General features: G+C 46.8%; 1 protein-coding gene across 1 annotated transcript; it reads left to right on the top strand.

The window, feature by feature from the left end:
- Positions 1-202: 202 nt before the first annotated feature.
- Positions 203-16653, top strand: LOC125944684 (uncharacterized). Its single transcript, XM_049665624.1, has 5 exons — positions 203-315; positions 4458-4577; positions 11898-12040; positions 12953-12994; positions 13082-16653. The coding sequence occupies exons 1-5, from the start codon at positions 203-205 to the stop codon at positions 13882-13884; spliced, it is 1221 nt and encodes a 406-aa protein (XP_049521581.1). The 3' UTR covers positions 13885-16653.
- The last annotated feature ends 758 nt before the right edge of the window (positions 16654-17411 follow it).

The following is a 17411-nucleotide window of genomic DNA, read 5'->3' as shown; positions in this document are numbered from 1 at the left end:
TCCGGCGTTGCGTAACCCAAAGTGCATGTGCGCAAACTCAAAGCGAAGGGTGTCGAGATGGCAGTCGTTGGAATGTCGATGGGCTCAACCGGTATCTGGTGGGAAGCCATGACCAGAACTGAGGCGGCGACATCAGCGAGGACTAAAATCCACCTGTGCATGCGACGCCATCCCAGGCTGATGGTGAGTGAACTACGACGCAATGTTGCAAGGAATGAACGGCACGCAGCAGCGGCTGCCCATGAGGCTGGGAATCGCGGTCAGTCCTAGATGGAGGCACTATGCTGACCTGAGTGCCAGTGTCGGTGAGGAAACGTGTGCCCGAAATCCTGTCCTTAATGGTGAGTATATATAGTCGGCCAGGTCGAGGGGCGAGGTCACATGTGGCCGTGATCTGGCGTGATTAATAAAAGCAGGTCCGCTGGCGCTGACCGGTCCTAGCGCGAGTGTCACTGGACCCCTCAGCGTTGGTGGAACGTTGGCGCTAGCTGTCGAGACGCATGAAGCAAAGTGATGGTCGCGGAGAAGTGCTCAATGCGCGCCTTGAGCTGTGCGACCACTGAGCTCTCATGCGTGTGCCTCAACGGCAGAAACCGAAGTGGCGGCGTCGTGGATCTTGTCGGCCAACTCGGCTAGGTGGCCTAGCGTCGTGCCGTCAGAGGCGGCGAGGACGAGGCGAACAGGCTGGGGTAAGCGCTACAGGAAAAGTACACCGAGCAGAGCGCCGTGAATGTTTGCATTGTGCACACCAAATAGTTGCGGCATCCTGTGGAGCATCTGGGAAGGGCGTCAGTAACTGAGCTGTTCGCTGGTGAAAAGCTGTTGTGGGCGGGTGCGTTCCAAAGGTACGGTACGCGTTGAGATGTTTTCCTTGAGGCGTTCGTACGGGGTTTCGCTCAAAGGCTGGTTTTCGCATTTTTGTTCATGCCGTGCTACGACTAATTAAACTCGATTAGCTTAATTCCGTGAGAGAGGTGGTATAGATGTAGAGTAAAACATTTAATGAGTAGAAAACTGTATTATCTATACCAAGCGCTTTTTAAGTTCCAACATTTTGCATCTTGATAACGACATTTTAGCACCTTGTTTCAGTTAAATTTTTTTTCCGAGTAAAACAAAGGCGTATGTTGAAAAAGTAGTCTTGGTTCCGTTGTGTCGAATGTTTATTCTGCCCAATATAACATATTTGGTGAAAGTGAAAAATATTCGGGATCCTTTTTGCGACTGTCCTGATCTAAACAAATCCACCTGACTCCTCCACTGCAGTGGCGTCATCGCACTTTCCTCCTAGACTGGTGCATTGCTCATATACATGGAAGACATTTCAGATAGCGGGTGTAGTTAGAGAGCAGTGTCAGAGGTAGTTTTCCCAGACCAGCCTTAAACAGCTCGCTGTGCGCGCTCTCGCGTGCTTACTACCTCAACGTACCCTAGGAAAAATACTGACTGAATACAGGCCCTGGAAACCCAAGCCGACTCATTTCGTGGCACAGCAAAGACACAATCTGAGTCACTTTTTTTTACTTCTTCAAAAAGAACGACCACGGAGTGCAATATGAATGTAATTTTGATTTTATTATCAAAACTGCAGTCATCATTGGGATGCCCATACAGAAGTGTGAAAAAAATTCCGCTTAAAAAAATCAATATGAATTGAAAGCTTCTGCTTTCAAAACTTTCAGCTTCGCCGCGCCACCGAAAGGATGTGAATGTACAGTTGTTGCTGTAACTAGTAGCTACAAGTAGGTAAGCTATAGGTAAAGAGTAGCAAGTCGGAATTTGTCAGTATACGCTGGGGGATCAGATTTTCCAAATACATCTTGCAAATCTCAGCACCGTATACCAGTGGCGTAGCCAGGGTGCCTTTCCTTGTAAAGTGGGTGCCCACTCCTCCCTCCCCCCTACCCTTCGGAAAAATTTATGGCTAGTCCACTTCCGCATCGCAGTTGGTTGCAGAGCCTTTCTGAACAGATGATCCACAACAAGACTGAATTTCATTGCAACCTCCCCGTGCAATCAAAGAGCCGATTTCGGCAGTGTCCACTCGCGTTTGTCAGATCCACTGTATGAGTACTTCCGAGTTTCGTGCTACAATCACAGGCCGCGAGGAAACTCATTTCTTTCGTAGTTTCTGCGTACCAATGAACTCTGTAGCAGCAGTCAGGCCCGTAACAAAGGGGAGGGTTATGGGGGTCCTGACACCCTCCGAAATTATTGCTGTGGTGATATACCTCTCAGCACAACTTAATTGCATTGCGTAAGTCACTACATGTATGTACACCCGGCGACAAAATAAGCCGGGGCATGAAATCTGATGAAAAGCTGAATATTTCCGCAGCCTCACAACGAAGCTTGGTATTTGCATTTCGGGCTTCGCCTAGAATATGCTAACAGCATTGTCGTACAGTGTTTTACGGGCTACTTCTACAGGCTGCGGAGATATTCAGCTTTTTCTCATATTTCATGTCCCAGCTTATTTTGTCGCCGGGTGTACATGTAAATATATATGCATTATGCGTATACATTATAACATATGTCAGCGATTTGCTTGATTCACACGTGAGAATAAGTTAATAGGAGTCTTTCAAAATGGCCACTGTTGTTCCCGCAAAACCCCTCTAAAAATAATTCCTGGGTATGGACTTAATTGGTAGCTGCATAACAGTAGTTCTTTTTGGAAGGTTCGAAGACTTGGGAGTAGCCAAGAATCGGGTCGTGCAAACGAAAACTAGTACGAAATCAAGGCTGAAAACAGGAACTATGCGAAATTGAATGTAGAAAAGCTATCATTAGCCTAAGAGAAAATGAAACAGCGACATTTGCGAGATCGCTGCCTTGAATCAAAGTCCGTAACAGCAGCGCGAACGTTCCCGTGACGATGCTCAAGAGTATAGGTTCTCGAAGAAAGGATGATGATGATAAAATGTATTTATTGAGGGATGGATAAAGAGAATGGTGAAGTTTGGTTTTGTTTTGTTTCCTTCTGCTGCATGACACATACCCACTATTGGGTATTGCCGAAGAGTCGGGAGGAATTAAAAAAAAAAAAGTTCTGACCAGTGACCATGTTTTTCTCATTCACGTGGCGCAGCATACTTACGGTGGAGGATTGGACAAACAAAAGTAGTTATATAAATTAAGCTTATGTTTATTTTCGAGAATGCGAACTTGGACGTGATCCCCGGCCGCAAGTAGCAACATCCTTATCCTCATCGCCGTCGTTTGCAAGCGGCACGCGCGTGATTCACAGGGTGCGCCACTCACGCTGAGGGAACGATGTTCCGCGACTTTCTCGGGATCGACGTTTCTGCCGGCCTTGTGTGAGCGTTGAGCACTCCGTGTTTACCTGGGCGCAAGAACCGGGCACCACTTCGTCCCGAATGAGTACGCGGAAGCTGTAAGTCGACGCTTTCTCAAGCGCCTCGATATAGGCTAACTGGTTGTATGCAGAGCACCGTTTTTGACAAACAGCCAGTTTCTCTGGCTTCCCGCTTAGAGACGTCGCTTGTGATATACACTGCGTGCCGCTTACCGGCGCGAATTCGACCGTTTAACGCGTCGTGCTTGTTCACTGCAACCGCGCTATAGGACATGTAAAGCATAGCCGTGAAGGCCGCGAAAAGCAAGAGAGGTTACAAAAAGCGATGCTGCCTTGGACAAAAGAATGGCGACCATGTTCACGCGTCGCAAGCTCGATTATATAGGCGATCTTATATAGGCGGTAGGCAAACGTGAGCACCTGAGACGCATAAAATCCACGCTTTCAAGACCCGAGGGGTGTACCGCGAGCATGAGACGATGCTTAGTTTTAAGAATCGTACGCTTCTTAATGAAGACGTCAGCGATGAATTATCGAGCTCCTAGCTTTCTTGCATTAGCTGCACACCAAGTGGCGGAGTTAGATTATACGCAGAGGCTGCATGCGTATACATATCCTTTAAACGGAGAATATTTTCTAAAAGTTCGAGTATTTGCTTTCTCTCGTTTTTCTGCCTGCTGTTTCTGCAGGTTTATTCGTCCTGGATTCTGCCTAACGCACGCGGGCGCGCGCGAGTTGTTTTAACATGATGTAATTCGTGCAAGCTTCCTGCAGCTATAGTTCAACACACTGTGCAGTATTCTTGAAATGTGGACATCGATCACAAGTCAAAAGATTCCACCTTCTCCTTCGCTTTTTCTCGAACACGATGTTTTACAGCGCGAACTTAGACAAAGGACGGCAAAAGACGCGACAAGCTTTGGCGACACTACATTCCCGTCGAACAACGGGAATGCAGTGTAAACCGCAGTTTCTATGCAAGACCGCCGACTGCAAGCATTGCGTTGTGATTCAATGAGGTCAGCTCGCATATAGTTAAAAAGATTGTTAGCATTGCGGTATGTTTTCACAAGAACATAGCTGAGCGCTTGAAGGTCCCATCTAACCGTTTCTCGTGGTACTTATTCGTGTGACTGAGGTACATTTTTTTGTTGCTTTGTTTTAGCCACGCGAAATCGTTCCTGAGTGAATTTTCGGACGATGACTTCGTCTCCGCTCTTCTCACGGACGACGACGACGACGAACAGAGCAGCACCGTGTGAGTTGAGTAGTTCTGGAGCAATCCGTCACATGGCGCTGCGCGTTGAGTCACTGTTGAATTCACGCTGGAGAACGCATCTTTTTACTGTTATATGCAGACATACGCGTCAGAGCCACGTTGAAAAAAATGTGCTGCCAAATGACGGCTCAACTTTAGTTGCCCGTCTTTTATTTGCCATTATTGCGATGCTGTTAATCGAAAATCGAGAGACGTAAACTGGGGCCGTATTCTGAAACGTTCCACTTCGGCGAAATTTCTTTTTCGCTTTCAGGCGCGCGCTGATTGGCTGGCTGAGCAAAATGGAATGACGTCGGGCTCAACCAGCCAATCAGCTCATCCAAGTTTACTAAAACAGTCAATCATCGCGCGCATGAAAGCGAAAAAGAAATTTCGCCGAAGAGGAACGTTTCAGAATACGGCCCCTGAATTTAATTTGTTGCTCTTAGCGATTTTACGTAAGAATTGCTACACTTAACTCATGTCGCTGAGGCAAAGGTTCATATACATTAAATACATTTGAAGTTATTATTAAACGGTTATAACGAATGCGTGTTCGACTTTAACTCTCAAAACTTCGCGCGGTGGCCTGCATGGTGCTGCTTGCATAACAATGATAGCCTGGACGCCACAAACTAAATTAATGTCATTGCTCCTATCTCTTGATACGACAATTACGCTTGCATTATGGCACTGTGAGACTGGAGAACGCACGCTTACTTCAAGTATATAGTATCCTGTTGGCATTTACCAAATGAGATTATCTCCAAAGATCGGGCGAAGTGTGCATCTCATTGGCTGCCGCTCCCGGATACCTTGGAGGGTCCTCCTACCACCGTACTGAATAGCGAATTACTGAAAAGCAAGTAATTTTGAAAGTTCGACAGAAATCGATAAGAACAGAACCAGGGTTCAGCGTTCCGATTAGCTTTTCATTACCCCGAAATTCCATGCAATTCTTTCGGTTTTTATTTCCACCGGATTTTTTTTTTTGGGGGGGGGGGGGGAGATAAATTTTGCTTGATTACCTTTCGTTGACTCTTTTCGGTGATTATCTGGTCCGCTAGTCGACACTAAGACGTGTTGCATGACTGCACATACTGCTCTTCAACAATGTAGTTGCATCCAATACATAGATTAACACAGTGGTTGAGAAGCACTCTATAGGGGCACAATGCCATACAGTGATACGACTGTGAAAGAATTACTAGGTGCAATATTATTCGAGAATAAATAGACACTTTATTTCTAACATTAAGCGGGTACAAAGTTCCAACAAATGATACAAAAACAGATAACGTATAGGCAGGACCTCGCGTTACCATGGCCGAGCCGTGACGAGACGCATCTTTGCAAAAACTTAATTTATTTACATGATGAGAGTCAGAATGAGAACGAGAGAGAGAGAGAGAGAGAATACGGCGGGACCGCTTATTATATGCCCCTCTGGTAGATGTGGGGGTCAGTCCCTTGCCGGTGTCCGAAAGTCCATTCTTCCGGGCGACCGGGAGCATCTTAGAAGTCCCCACAAAGGTGCAGCAATTGAAATCAGTGAGCATCACGTCACACCTAAGCACACAACGCATGATTCACGCACACCAAATGGTGTCAGCGTATACGCCGAGTCGTAACACTATACGTTATTACTGTTACAACAATACGCGTAACACGTATACACGTAACTTGACCCCAACATTAAAAATATGCAAATGCCACGTAGCTAGACAGAACCACGGTAATGTTGTTTGCCGTCGCTTGGAGGTACTCAGATTATTTTTTGCATTCCGCCTAATTACCTAATATAGTATTAATTAATTAATCAACTTTTCAAATATTATAATTAGGTGAAAAGTGTCAATGAGAGAATTATACAGCAACATGAAAAGCTCCCGATACAGTTTTATCTTGCTCAATACGTGCTACATAAAAGTGTTTTTCAAAGCGTGAAAGAAGCCCGCGAATACACGCAATGTACCTCGAGCGGCCAGTCGCGCGCCAGTTTTGGGTGTATTCGCGAGCTTCTTTCACGCTCGGAAAAACACTTTTATGTAGCACGTATTGAGCAAGAGAAAACTGTATCGGGAGCTTTTCATGTTGCTGTATAATTCTCTCATTGACACTTTTCACCTAATTATAATATTTGAGAAGTTGATTAATTAAGACTATATTAGGTAATTAGGCGGAATGCAAAAAAAAAATAATCTAGTATCTCCAAGCGACGGCGAACAGCATTGCCTTGGTTCTGTCCAGCTACGTGGCATTTGCATATTTTAAAGGTTGGGCTCAAGTTACGTGGGATCGTCTTGCTGCCTCTCGCAGTGGTGGCTGTGGCGTTTCGCTGCTGAGAACGAGGCCGAGCGTGTCGTTATGGCGTATTAAGCTGTCTTATTATTATAAGTGGTAGCTTAGCGCACCAGTCAGAAGATGTAGCACTTAATGACAATACCGCTAAAATGGCGCAGACAGAGGCCATCAAAGTAATTTCTCTGACCGCATGCTTCTGCGTCCCCCGCATTCCCGCTGCTGCTGCCTGTGCCACAGTTTGACACCGTGCGTCCTATTTACCTAAACCCGCTCGCTCGCCAGTGAATTCACGTCACCGAGCCACGCTTCGTTTCCTCCCTCTGTTCATCCTGTCCCGAACGTCAGTTCAGTATCGGTCAAAAGATGAGCTCCGAAACTTCTGAACCCTATCTAAACGCGGTCAATCTCTGGGGACACAGATGACCGTGCAAGCTTGCCCCGCTTGAAACTAGAGGGCATTGCAAACCTTTAACGGGTAGGGTGCCTCAATACCATGTTATATACACATCAATGACACCCACGTATCACTCATCGTGCGACATCGGGCCGCGCACTGAGTAGCAGACTACCAAGCGAGCCGGAGCGAGTGCCATAACATCGCGATGTCCTGCTCCCACGTGACCATCTTCTATGTCACGACGTCACGACACTTACGCCTTCTGGGAAACGAAGCCGAAACTCTTTCGTAGAAAAGCGGTTAAAATATATTTAAAGCGCTCTTGAGGCCTGCATGCCTGAATTTTTGCGGGGATTTCGAGGTACAGGACCTTCACTTCACCTCACAAAGCCCAACGTATTGTTTTTGAGTCGCTGAATTTGATGCCTAAACACTCCGATTTAAGCGCTGAAAACCCAATGTAGAGCCCATACTAGCGTTGTTGGTGTGCTGCAGGGAGTTCTCAGTTGTGGATCGTTCACGAAATTAATTACTAAATAATTAATTACCTACTAATTCATATCTAATCAATTATCATTTCACTCTCTCCTTCGTACCATTAACCCCTTCAACACCATGGATAAATGTAAACCAGTTATTTTAATTTTTCTTTGATGTGAAATGGTGTTTGAGCTTTGTGGGATTAACGTACAAAATGAGAAGTCGAAAATGTCATGTCGGTACTCATTCAAAGTTTAGTACGCTTGTAGCTCCACTACTTGCTGCATGAGCTGCTAAGATGTATCTATTATTAACGGGAGGTCCAACTGACCTGTTAGTGCATTGGAACTGTGTATGCACGCCTTTGTATGCGAATTAATGAATCATAAACCTCCAGTTCAACTCTCACCGCACTCCCTCTCTTCAAAGAAAAAAAAAAATAAAGGAAAAAAAAGGGAAAAAAAAGAAAAAGAGAAACGTGACTGTAGAATGGTCGCCCGTGGGAAGAACAGTGCGGAGTCCTGTTTTAAAAGAGGAAGACAACCGAAACGGGCCACAATGGGCAGCGTGTTACGAGCGGGGATTAACCTCGCGAAAATTCCAGGCCGTGACATTTAGCCTTGCCCCCATGAAGCTGGAATAGGCGGCATCTTTCATTCTGTCATTGCGAGCTACAGTCGGCCGAAGTGATCGCGGGGAGAGAAAGACAGCTTCGTAAATTCGCTGTGCATTTACTGCTTCTGCGGCTTTTGCTAGAATAACTTGCCTTAAAAGACTTGCTTTAAAAGAAAATAAATTAAAATGTACCGACTTTGGGAAGCAGCGCTTTCACAGACCTGCTAGCCTTAGCAGCTGAGAAATACTGCGGTATAGAAGCCAGAAACTACTAATATTTCCTGAAAATGACTAAAATGTGTCTTATTACTCAAGATGTCGACTGTTTGTTAAAGAAATTCGGGAAGTGCGTTCTGTAGAGACTCCCGTGAATAGGCATTCTGCCCTGTATGTCGCAGCAAGGATGATCTGCGTCACCGACAAACGAAAATGTTCATGCTTATTCATGAAGCATTCACGTAACGGTGGCCAATATTTTGGTTCCCATTCTATGAACAAGTGGATGCTGGCTATGTCCGAATAATCCAGCAGGTCCGGAAAATCAGGCTGAGAAATTGCGTTAAAAAATTTTACCCTCAACTGAGCGCAAATGTAAAATAATTTATTATTATCCATAAGCCAGTCGTAAACGAGCTTTAAATATCGGGCAGCTTACGATAAAATCGTAAAATTTAGCAGGTATGATTGATATAGGCCGCCAACTTTTTACAAAAACTGTTTAATATTGCAAATATACCGCTAACTTGTGAATAAAACGTCTACAAAACTTGCGTAAGTATTGTAAGGATTTCACGCAAGCAGTAAATTAAGTCATATATCACATTTGTCCGCTTGAGGTGCTTTTACAAATGCAGTTTACAGAACTGCGATATCTGTTTTTGGTCACAGAGGTACAGTTTTGTGAACTGCGTGCTTCCATTTTTTAAACCCTACCGATTTTTTGGCATTTTTTTAAATAAAAAAAGAAAAGAAAGCACTAAAAAGAGGCTCTAGATCAGAATTTTCCTTCCTATGCTCGGTAAAATTCAGCCTTTTTCTCTTAAATGCAAGAAATGTCATTGAAATCGGTTGAACAGTTTTTCCAATAAGAGCATTTATGCGTTTCACGCGTGTTTGAATAGGGAAATCCAAGTTGACTCCAAGCTAAAGCTTCATCAATTAACTTTCGTTTCTCCTGCATAGAACGCCCAATGCGGTGCTTGATTTGTAAATGAATGCGCTTCCTTTGTCGTTGCCGTTCGTCAATAATACTATTTCTGACAGCTAGTGCCTGGCATGCATAGAAGACGCAGTTCTTACGAAATTTGGTGTTGTCTCAGTGTCATGTGTGAGTAAAGCAAGCTGTGTCGATCTTGCGCGAATAATCTGCGCAGGTCCATTTCGACATTTCTGCTCGAATGTTGTAATCAGAGCGATCTTCCGATGATGACATTCATTGCGGTGTGGCTTCGAGCTCATTGCGCAGTGGTTAAGGTGCTGATGATGGGTGGGCGACGCATCATCAGCAAGCAAGTGATTAAGCGAGCAAACAAACAAACTGATAAGGAGATTTACTGACGGCAAGCGGCAGGCGAAAAACCAGTACAGTCGCAAGAGAGCAACGGTCTCGGCGCCAAGAGCTCGTGATCTGCGCTCACGCCCTACATCTATGAGAGCGCCCCACTACTGCTTGCTCCCTGTTCTTCTTCTTCACTACAAAACAAACAACCAAACAAATAAGTAAAAAAAGTAAATAAGTAAATAAATAAATAAATAAATAAATAAATAAATAAATAAATAAATAAATAAATAGAAGCAAACATGCAAGCACGCACGCGACCAGCGTATGCCGCAAAGCTATGCGCTCGACTATAGCACATACGCATACGCGCTGCCTTTAGGTGATGCAGCGCGGCGGGAACAGCAGCAGCGGTGGCGTTCTGGCAAAGCAAGTATGTAGCAAACTGCAGCCGATCATAACGCAGTAGTACTATGGCCTGTACTGGGCATGTTCAACAGGTAGCGCGGACTGTATTATGGGCCACTCTCTGCGGCTGTTCGCATTCTATTTGTACACTACGGGCACCGGACGCACAAGCTTTCCATACTGATAGCAGTGCCCGATCACATAGCCCATACAACGGAGGAACCATATTCTGCAGGAAACTTTACGCGTTACCGACGCTCTCTAATCAGCGCTGATATCGGGGCAAGTGTTTCCTCGTTCTGCATATTATACGCATATCTGTATATACGTATATCCTCTCGCATGCTTGCTGCCAGGGTTCGTTCGTCATGGCTTTGTCGCCAGCTTCCCCGTCATCAAACGCGTATACTATAGTCCTTGCGTGGGCCGCACCTACAGATGGTGACTGGGGTCGATCTACACGCGCGTGCGAGAGTAAAGAAATTGTGGTCTTAATTACGCAAAAAAAAAGAAAGACTGGTGGTCCAAATGAGCCCGGAGCTCCTGCTTTGAACCCGGAGCTCCTGCTACTCGAAGATGAACCCTTGAGTAGCACGTAGCAGTATGTATACGTAATCAACGGAATACAATCATAGAACACCTATAACCAACTGTATGGTAAACACACTTTGGTTTACGAGTCGGGAATTGTAACCGCTGCACCATGGCGCTTCCGCTGAATTGACGGCTTATTCAGCACCTTCCAGGATGCATCGTAAGAAGTGAGTTGTCTGTAGCGTAATTATAATCTATCACTGCTGAACGACGCTGCAGCATTGTGGAGGCGCAGCATAGGCGTCAAGCGTGGGAGACTATCGAACAGCGCCAGGCTCGCTGAAACAGTGCCGCTGAAGCTAAACGTTTGTCGGACAGTTAAGATGTCTCACTGTCCAACCCGCTGTTATGAAGTACAACTATATAGATTTAGAGCTCTCTAATCGTTAAAACGGATTTTGCGAGTTCATTAAACAGTCAGATTTCGCATACTCCCACGTTTCGTGCTCTGCCTTTGTGCCACCGGATTTGGCGATTTTTAACGATAACGATTGAACGATTTTAACGATATTTTGCGCTCTCGTTGTGCAACTGGATCTGGCGCCCTCACGGCGCCCGCCGTTACGCCTCGTTCGCGTCTTATATGTGAGGAGTCGCGTAGTTTGTCCCTCTCTCTCTCTCTATTACAGTGTATCAAGCTGATTCCTTGTCTGGCACGTCATATCAGAATCCAGCCCGCTTCACTGGTCCGAACGGTTTCGATGAACATTTGTGGATACGGGAAACTGTCTTGCCACCTTTAGAACTTGTCTGCATGGAAGTATCACTACAGCTCGATATTATTGGCGTGGTTCAGTCGATCACCGCTGGCCAATTAAGAGCCTTTGCTTTTCTCGCTGTGGCTCGACGTTGACGGGAAAAAGGAACAACTTTCATCGTTTTCCGACATGAAAAGAAGTGGGGCTTTCCTGGCTTATATTTTTACGCCGCTCTCGTAAGGCCAAATGTCAGTTATGTGTCGCTATGCGTAATTCTAGAGCGACAGGTCATTGCGGTTGCGCTGACCACTCGATCTTGATCGCAGGTCGACGAGCACTCGAGAGCAGCGACGGCGCGAGTGCCCCAAAGCGCTCCTCATTGCTGGCCTGGCCCTCACACTGCTCGTTCTCGCGTTGGCGGCCATCGTCTGGAAGAAGGTCGAGAAACCGGAGTTCGTGCCACCGTCAGGTTGGTCGGCGAACACTGCACGTTTTTGCGACAGGGTGATGAAAATTCGAGCCTGACACGCCTGTGTTATAAGCAAACCTGTCGATTATGTTATCGATAGCCACCACTCGAAAAAACACACACTGCTAAATGAAGAACTGGCCTCGTTCTTTGCGTTGTGCGCTCACGATTGTCCGAAATGTGTTTATTAGTAGACAATCACTATAGCTCGTCAGTGCTTTAAATTGCTGTCATGCCTTGTTCGCTGATGAGTCCGACAGTGCATACGATAGACTGGGGTGAATAAACAAGGAACATGCTGAGAATGACTCGTTTTGCATGTAGTTCAATGTAATTGCTAAAATGTTTGTCTTTAGTAATAGCTTCAAATAACAGAGGAGCAATTTTGTGGTTGGCTTTCAGTTGTCACTTTTGACTTGTATGTCGCGTCCCGAAGCGGAATAAATGTGATGCCCTGCTGAAAAATTAGCAACACTGAGAAATTTGCGCATAATGCGATTTTACGTATGCTCACCCTCTTGAATAGCACCTATTTGAAAAAGGTGGTACAATGCTAAGGCCATCGCAGACTAGTGCGACATCACCTTGACTTGTTAGAATATTCACATTGATACCGTGGCGGCTTGCCAAACATAATGCTGCGAAAGAGAGAGAGAGAGAAAAAAGAAAGAAGAAAGAAACGGTGCTGTTAACTTAGATTTTTTGCCTTATGACCCATTCGAACAGTACGCTTTAAATTTACATTATCGCGTTCATTGTCGGAAATGTCTGCACATTTGTCTGACTGGGATTGCGTTAAAGAACGGATCGCAGTGTCAGAATAAGTTGCGATGAAAACTCAAAGCGGGACTGAATATCGACGACTGTTGTCATTATCGTAGTATTGTATTATACCGTCTCTTTGTTGCGCAGGTGTCGTCGTGCCTCCGTTAAAGGACCCGCCACATCGCCGAGGTTTGTGCATGTTATAGGCATATATTACTCGACTTACCTACTCTTTGAATTGCGAGTTGTTTCGTTCGACGCTTCCTTGATTCGCAGTGTTGGCCGGTCGTCTTGGCGGCGTGGAGTCGGCCCGCAACGCGTCGGCCCTGCCCCGAAACAAGCAGTTCATGGTGCCCGGGAAGCGAGCCTTCGCAGGGGAACCAACCACTGAGTTCTCCATGATAGAAATCGCAGACGTCAACTTCGATTCTCTCCGCACCACGAAGGTCGCCTCCCCGGAGACCCATACACTCGCCGAGCCGGAAGTGCACGAACCGTTCCGGCAGGAGCCCTTCACCATTCATTGGAGATCAGCTGTGGGACGCAAGGACTTTGGTCCAACCACCAAGAGTCCTCGGCTGTGGCTTAAAAATGTTAATGACACCCTGTCGGTCACTCCAAATCTAGTTCGCAGGTTCATTGGAAGAGGTAGATTTCCGGAAGTGTCCACAACACCGGCGGTAGCACCCAACGGCAGTGGTGGTCGTATCTGGGGCATCGAAAACGGCAACATCAGCATCTACGTGATCAGGGTTGGCAGGAATACGAGTGGCGGCGCCAACGCGAGTAGTGCCGGCCCCACATGGAGGATTAGTGGAACTGGCATCACCGCTAGCTCTGCCAAGGCGACCTTCGGCAGTGTGAACTGGAGCTCCTCCGCTGGGGATGCGGCCGAGTCATTCATAAGTTGGGATCGGCTCCCCGATACCTCTCACAAAGAGCAAGCTACGACGAAAGTCGCGACCTCTACTGGTGCGGTCCCTGACGCATCTGTCACCGAACGACGCTCAAAGACAGGGCGCGACGTTTCCGAATTCAGTCGGGGACAAGGGTGTTGGGCCTTTTACAGGAGCTCCTAATGCGCACAACACAAGCAGGTTCGATATGCCGTTGGTCGGCTCCCACGGAGACGGCGCGACAGGGAAGCTTGTAACAACCCAGTCATCTGTCAGTGGCCGTCGGCGGCAGGACAAGATTGACGGAGAGATCGGTCGTATCATACCAGTTTTTGACTTTGACGAGCATAAGAAGAATGACTCTTCCGAGCGCTCAGTCAACTCCAGCTTGGATACACGCTCTGTCCCGTCGCAGAAGGGTCTCAGCCATTCAACGGAGCTCACAGTGTCCCCTGCACGTGACGAGATGCGAGGACTAAACGAGAGCAAGCGGGAGGATGTAACGCCGCTTCATTTCACAGGTGCCGCGGGACAGAAAACAGCTGCTGTCGGCGCCGATGTTAAGACCCGTCGCGTCGAAGTAGATAAACCAGAGTCACTATTTAATGGTAGCGATTCCACCGAGCCTCCGGCAGGCGGTACTAGCACGAACGAAGTTTCCGAATTATCTCGGTCTGTCTCTACGGTTGCTGACGACAGAATGTCCGTCGCCTTGAGTGGAAGTAACATTACAACGCTCACCTCAAACATGTCGATCATCGCATCTCGAAACAACATTTTGAGCTCAGCTTCGTCATTACCCGAGAAATCGACGACAGCAAGTGATAGCATGCCGATTGTCGTGTCATCGTCTCCGATGGATATGGTATCTAATGGTAGCAGGAATTTGCCAACTCTTTCGACCATCGAAAATGAGAAAACGGTAAATAAAGATATTGAAGAAAATGAAGCAATTTCAAGGTCCGCCCAGAATAAGTCGAATGATTTTGGTTCTGCAGACATCGTACCAGAGCCAATCACAGTTACAAAACAGCGCGAGTCTGAAACGCAACCCGTGCCATCGACTGGCGGAAAACTTCAAGATAATATTATCCTTGATATAGGAAATCAGCCTTCGAAAGATGAAGCTGCGCTGAAAAATATTTCTTCAGGTCAACCAGCTAATGGCACACGAACCATGGTTGTGAGAACCAACCGCGAAACCGTTGCATCGGCAGGTAGCAACACCTCATTAGCCGACAACATTACTGAACACAACGAGAATCACGTCGAAACAGAGGTCACGTCAACTACTGACAGCCAGTCCAATAAAAAGTATGGCGGTCTGTTAAATGTAGGATTTGTTCCTGAAAATGCCAGTAGGGCCGATAGTTCACCGCTAAACCTCTTCCCAGATGAGGGCGCACAGCCTTCGGCTCAGCCGTCAAGTTCCTCAAATGACTCATTCAGCGTGGTTCAAATAATGAATGGCGCGAAACATAAAGAGAAGAAAGAAGCACTTGATGCCAAGAATAACTTCACAATTCAGGCGTTAACCACCACGAACGGCATGCACGAAGAAAGAACGTGGACGAAACAAAGAGTGGCAGAAGATCATCGCGTAGAACATATCTCTCGCGAGTATCTTTCCACAGTGAGCAAGGCAACCACAGGATTTGATGCTATGTCCGACGGAGGGAATACGTTAATGTCATCTGGAAGCACTAACACAGTGTCCCGTTTGTTAGGCAGCAAACCATTGACAGAACCGAACGCGAGTGGGAGCCCGCATGACGTTGGTAGATCAGGGGAGGGTGTTGGATCCAAAACAGAAGTACAAGAAACGCCATTCAGCTCACACGAAACACCAGGTTCCTCGCCGAGTGCAGTTGAATCGTCATTAAGCTTGTCCGGCAAAGTAACTCCCAGTCAAATGAGCAGCCATCGCACCAGACGCCGGATACGCATGTCAAGACGAGGTCGTTATCGCAAGCGATTAATCACGAAAACAGCGACTGTAGAAAAGTCTACAGCTCCAACCACATTGGAGAATACTGAACAAACTCGCAACAGATACCCACCTATAAAACATGCGAAGAAAAAGCATCATGCAAAACCTACCCCTGCAGCCAAACTGTCTTCAGAATATGGGAACTCTGAAGCGGACAAGCGGCACCTGCAATCGAAGTCATCAAAAGAAGGATCGTATGACACATCAGAAAACGCTGGCGAAGCTAAACTTAACACTGAACGAGACGGGGAGAACGGCTTATCTACAACCGCAGGATCGTACAAACGCAAAATAAAAGCTGTAGAAATTACGCACCGGCATGGTCTAGACGAAAAACGCGAAGTAACCGTTACAAAAAATCCGAAATCAATATCACCGAGCGAGAACATTCGGATCCCCGTCATAGCAAACAAGAGTAAAAACGATTCAGAACTGTCTTCTGACCGGGTGAACGACACCGACACGTTGGATGACACTTACCAGCACGCTGGAATGAACATTTGGAAGATTCCTAAGGATGTGTCAGGACTGCAGAAAGAGCACCCTGGTCATAAGCGGAAACCGCGACCACGCGATAACCGCAGACTGCCCCCGCGATTGATTCCAAAGCATGCTGCTTTAACCAGGCCGCCGTACAAGGCGCCCATAGAATGGTCTGCAGAACGAAAACGTCCAGCATTTGCAACATCCTCAATTTCTTTACTGAAGACAACGTTAGTGGCTGCGTCTGTCTCCTCACTAAGTTCCATGTCATTGTCACAGGTCAGCATAAAAACCACCGCGAGTCCAGGCATGGCGAATGAAGCTCTAGAAGCCTCAAATAATTCGAGGAACCATGCACCGATGATTCGCACTTTCAGCCACGAGCTCAACGACACCGACTTGAATGCTACAGAAACCTCTGGCGGAAACGTGTCGGCGAACCTCGGGCGCGAGTTAAAGGACCTCCGACCGTTGTCATTTAATTCGTCGATTGAACAAACAAACGAGACCGGAAGTACAACAGTCACATCTTTAGGCAAGGAAGCGAGCGCCCAGACTACCACGGCCACTGTTGTCACCTTGGTGCCAGTGGAAGATTCTGCTACTGCTGTGCGTTGTCCGACTGCGGACTGCATGGAGGAAGGTGAGTGTTTAGGTTTAAAATGGAGCCACGTGGCTGTTGTTTTTGTCATAGTTTGTGTTCTTATCCGTGGTTGACGAGCAAGCTCAATACAATAGGGATAAGCGATAAACTAGGTAGCTACTCTATATGGCTAGCTGTTTATAGTATACCCACTCAGATATAGCTGCGTGCGAGCTGCTGCTGAAATTTTATTAAGACTAGAATAGAGAGGCTGGTGGTATGACTTTGACGTGGTATATTAGCCGAATCAAAGGAAATCTATTTCCAGCCTCTTCTACACTTTGACTTTCCTGAGGGATTTTTTTTTTAAATTATGGGGTTTTACGTGCCAAAACCAGTTCTGATTATGAGGCACGCCGTAGTGGGGGACTCCGGAAATTTGGACCACCTGGGATTCTTTAACGTGCACATAAATCTAAGTACACGGGTGTTTTCGCATTTCGCCCCCATCGAAATGCGGCCGCTGTGGCCGGGATTCGATCCCGCGACCTCGTGCTCAGCAGCCCAACACCATAGCCACTGAGCAACCGCGGCGGGTTCCTGAGGGATGATCGCACGTATAAGACATGTACGACATACATGTACAAATAGGGG

The sequence above is a fragment of the Dermacentor silvarum genome, chromosome 1 (genome assembly GCF_013339745.2).
Source record: "Dermacentor silvarum isolate Dsil-2018 chromosome 1, BIME_Dsil_1.4, whole genome shotgun sequence".
NCBI classification, from domain to species: Eukaryota; Metazoa; Arthropoda; class Arachnida; order Ixodida; family Ixodidae; genus Dermacentor; species Dermacentor silvarum.
Note: the sequence above shows the minus strand (reverse complement) of the source record. Positions and strands in the feature narration are given on the sequence as shown.

Coding starts and splice junctions, on each gene's coding strand:
- LOC125944684 (XM_049665624.1), top strand. CDS start 203: ATGTTGCAAGGAATGAACGGCACGCAGCAGCGGCTGCCCATGAGGCTG. Junction 12,041..12,952: donor GGAGTTCGTGCCACCGTCAG/GTTGGTCGGCGA, acceptor TTTGTTGCGCAG/GTGTCGTCGTGCCTCCGTTA. Junction 12,995..13,081: donor GGACCCGCCACATCGCCGAG/GTTTGTGCATGT, acceptor CTTGATTCGCAG/TGTTGGCCGGTCGTCTTGGC.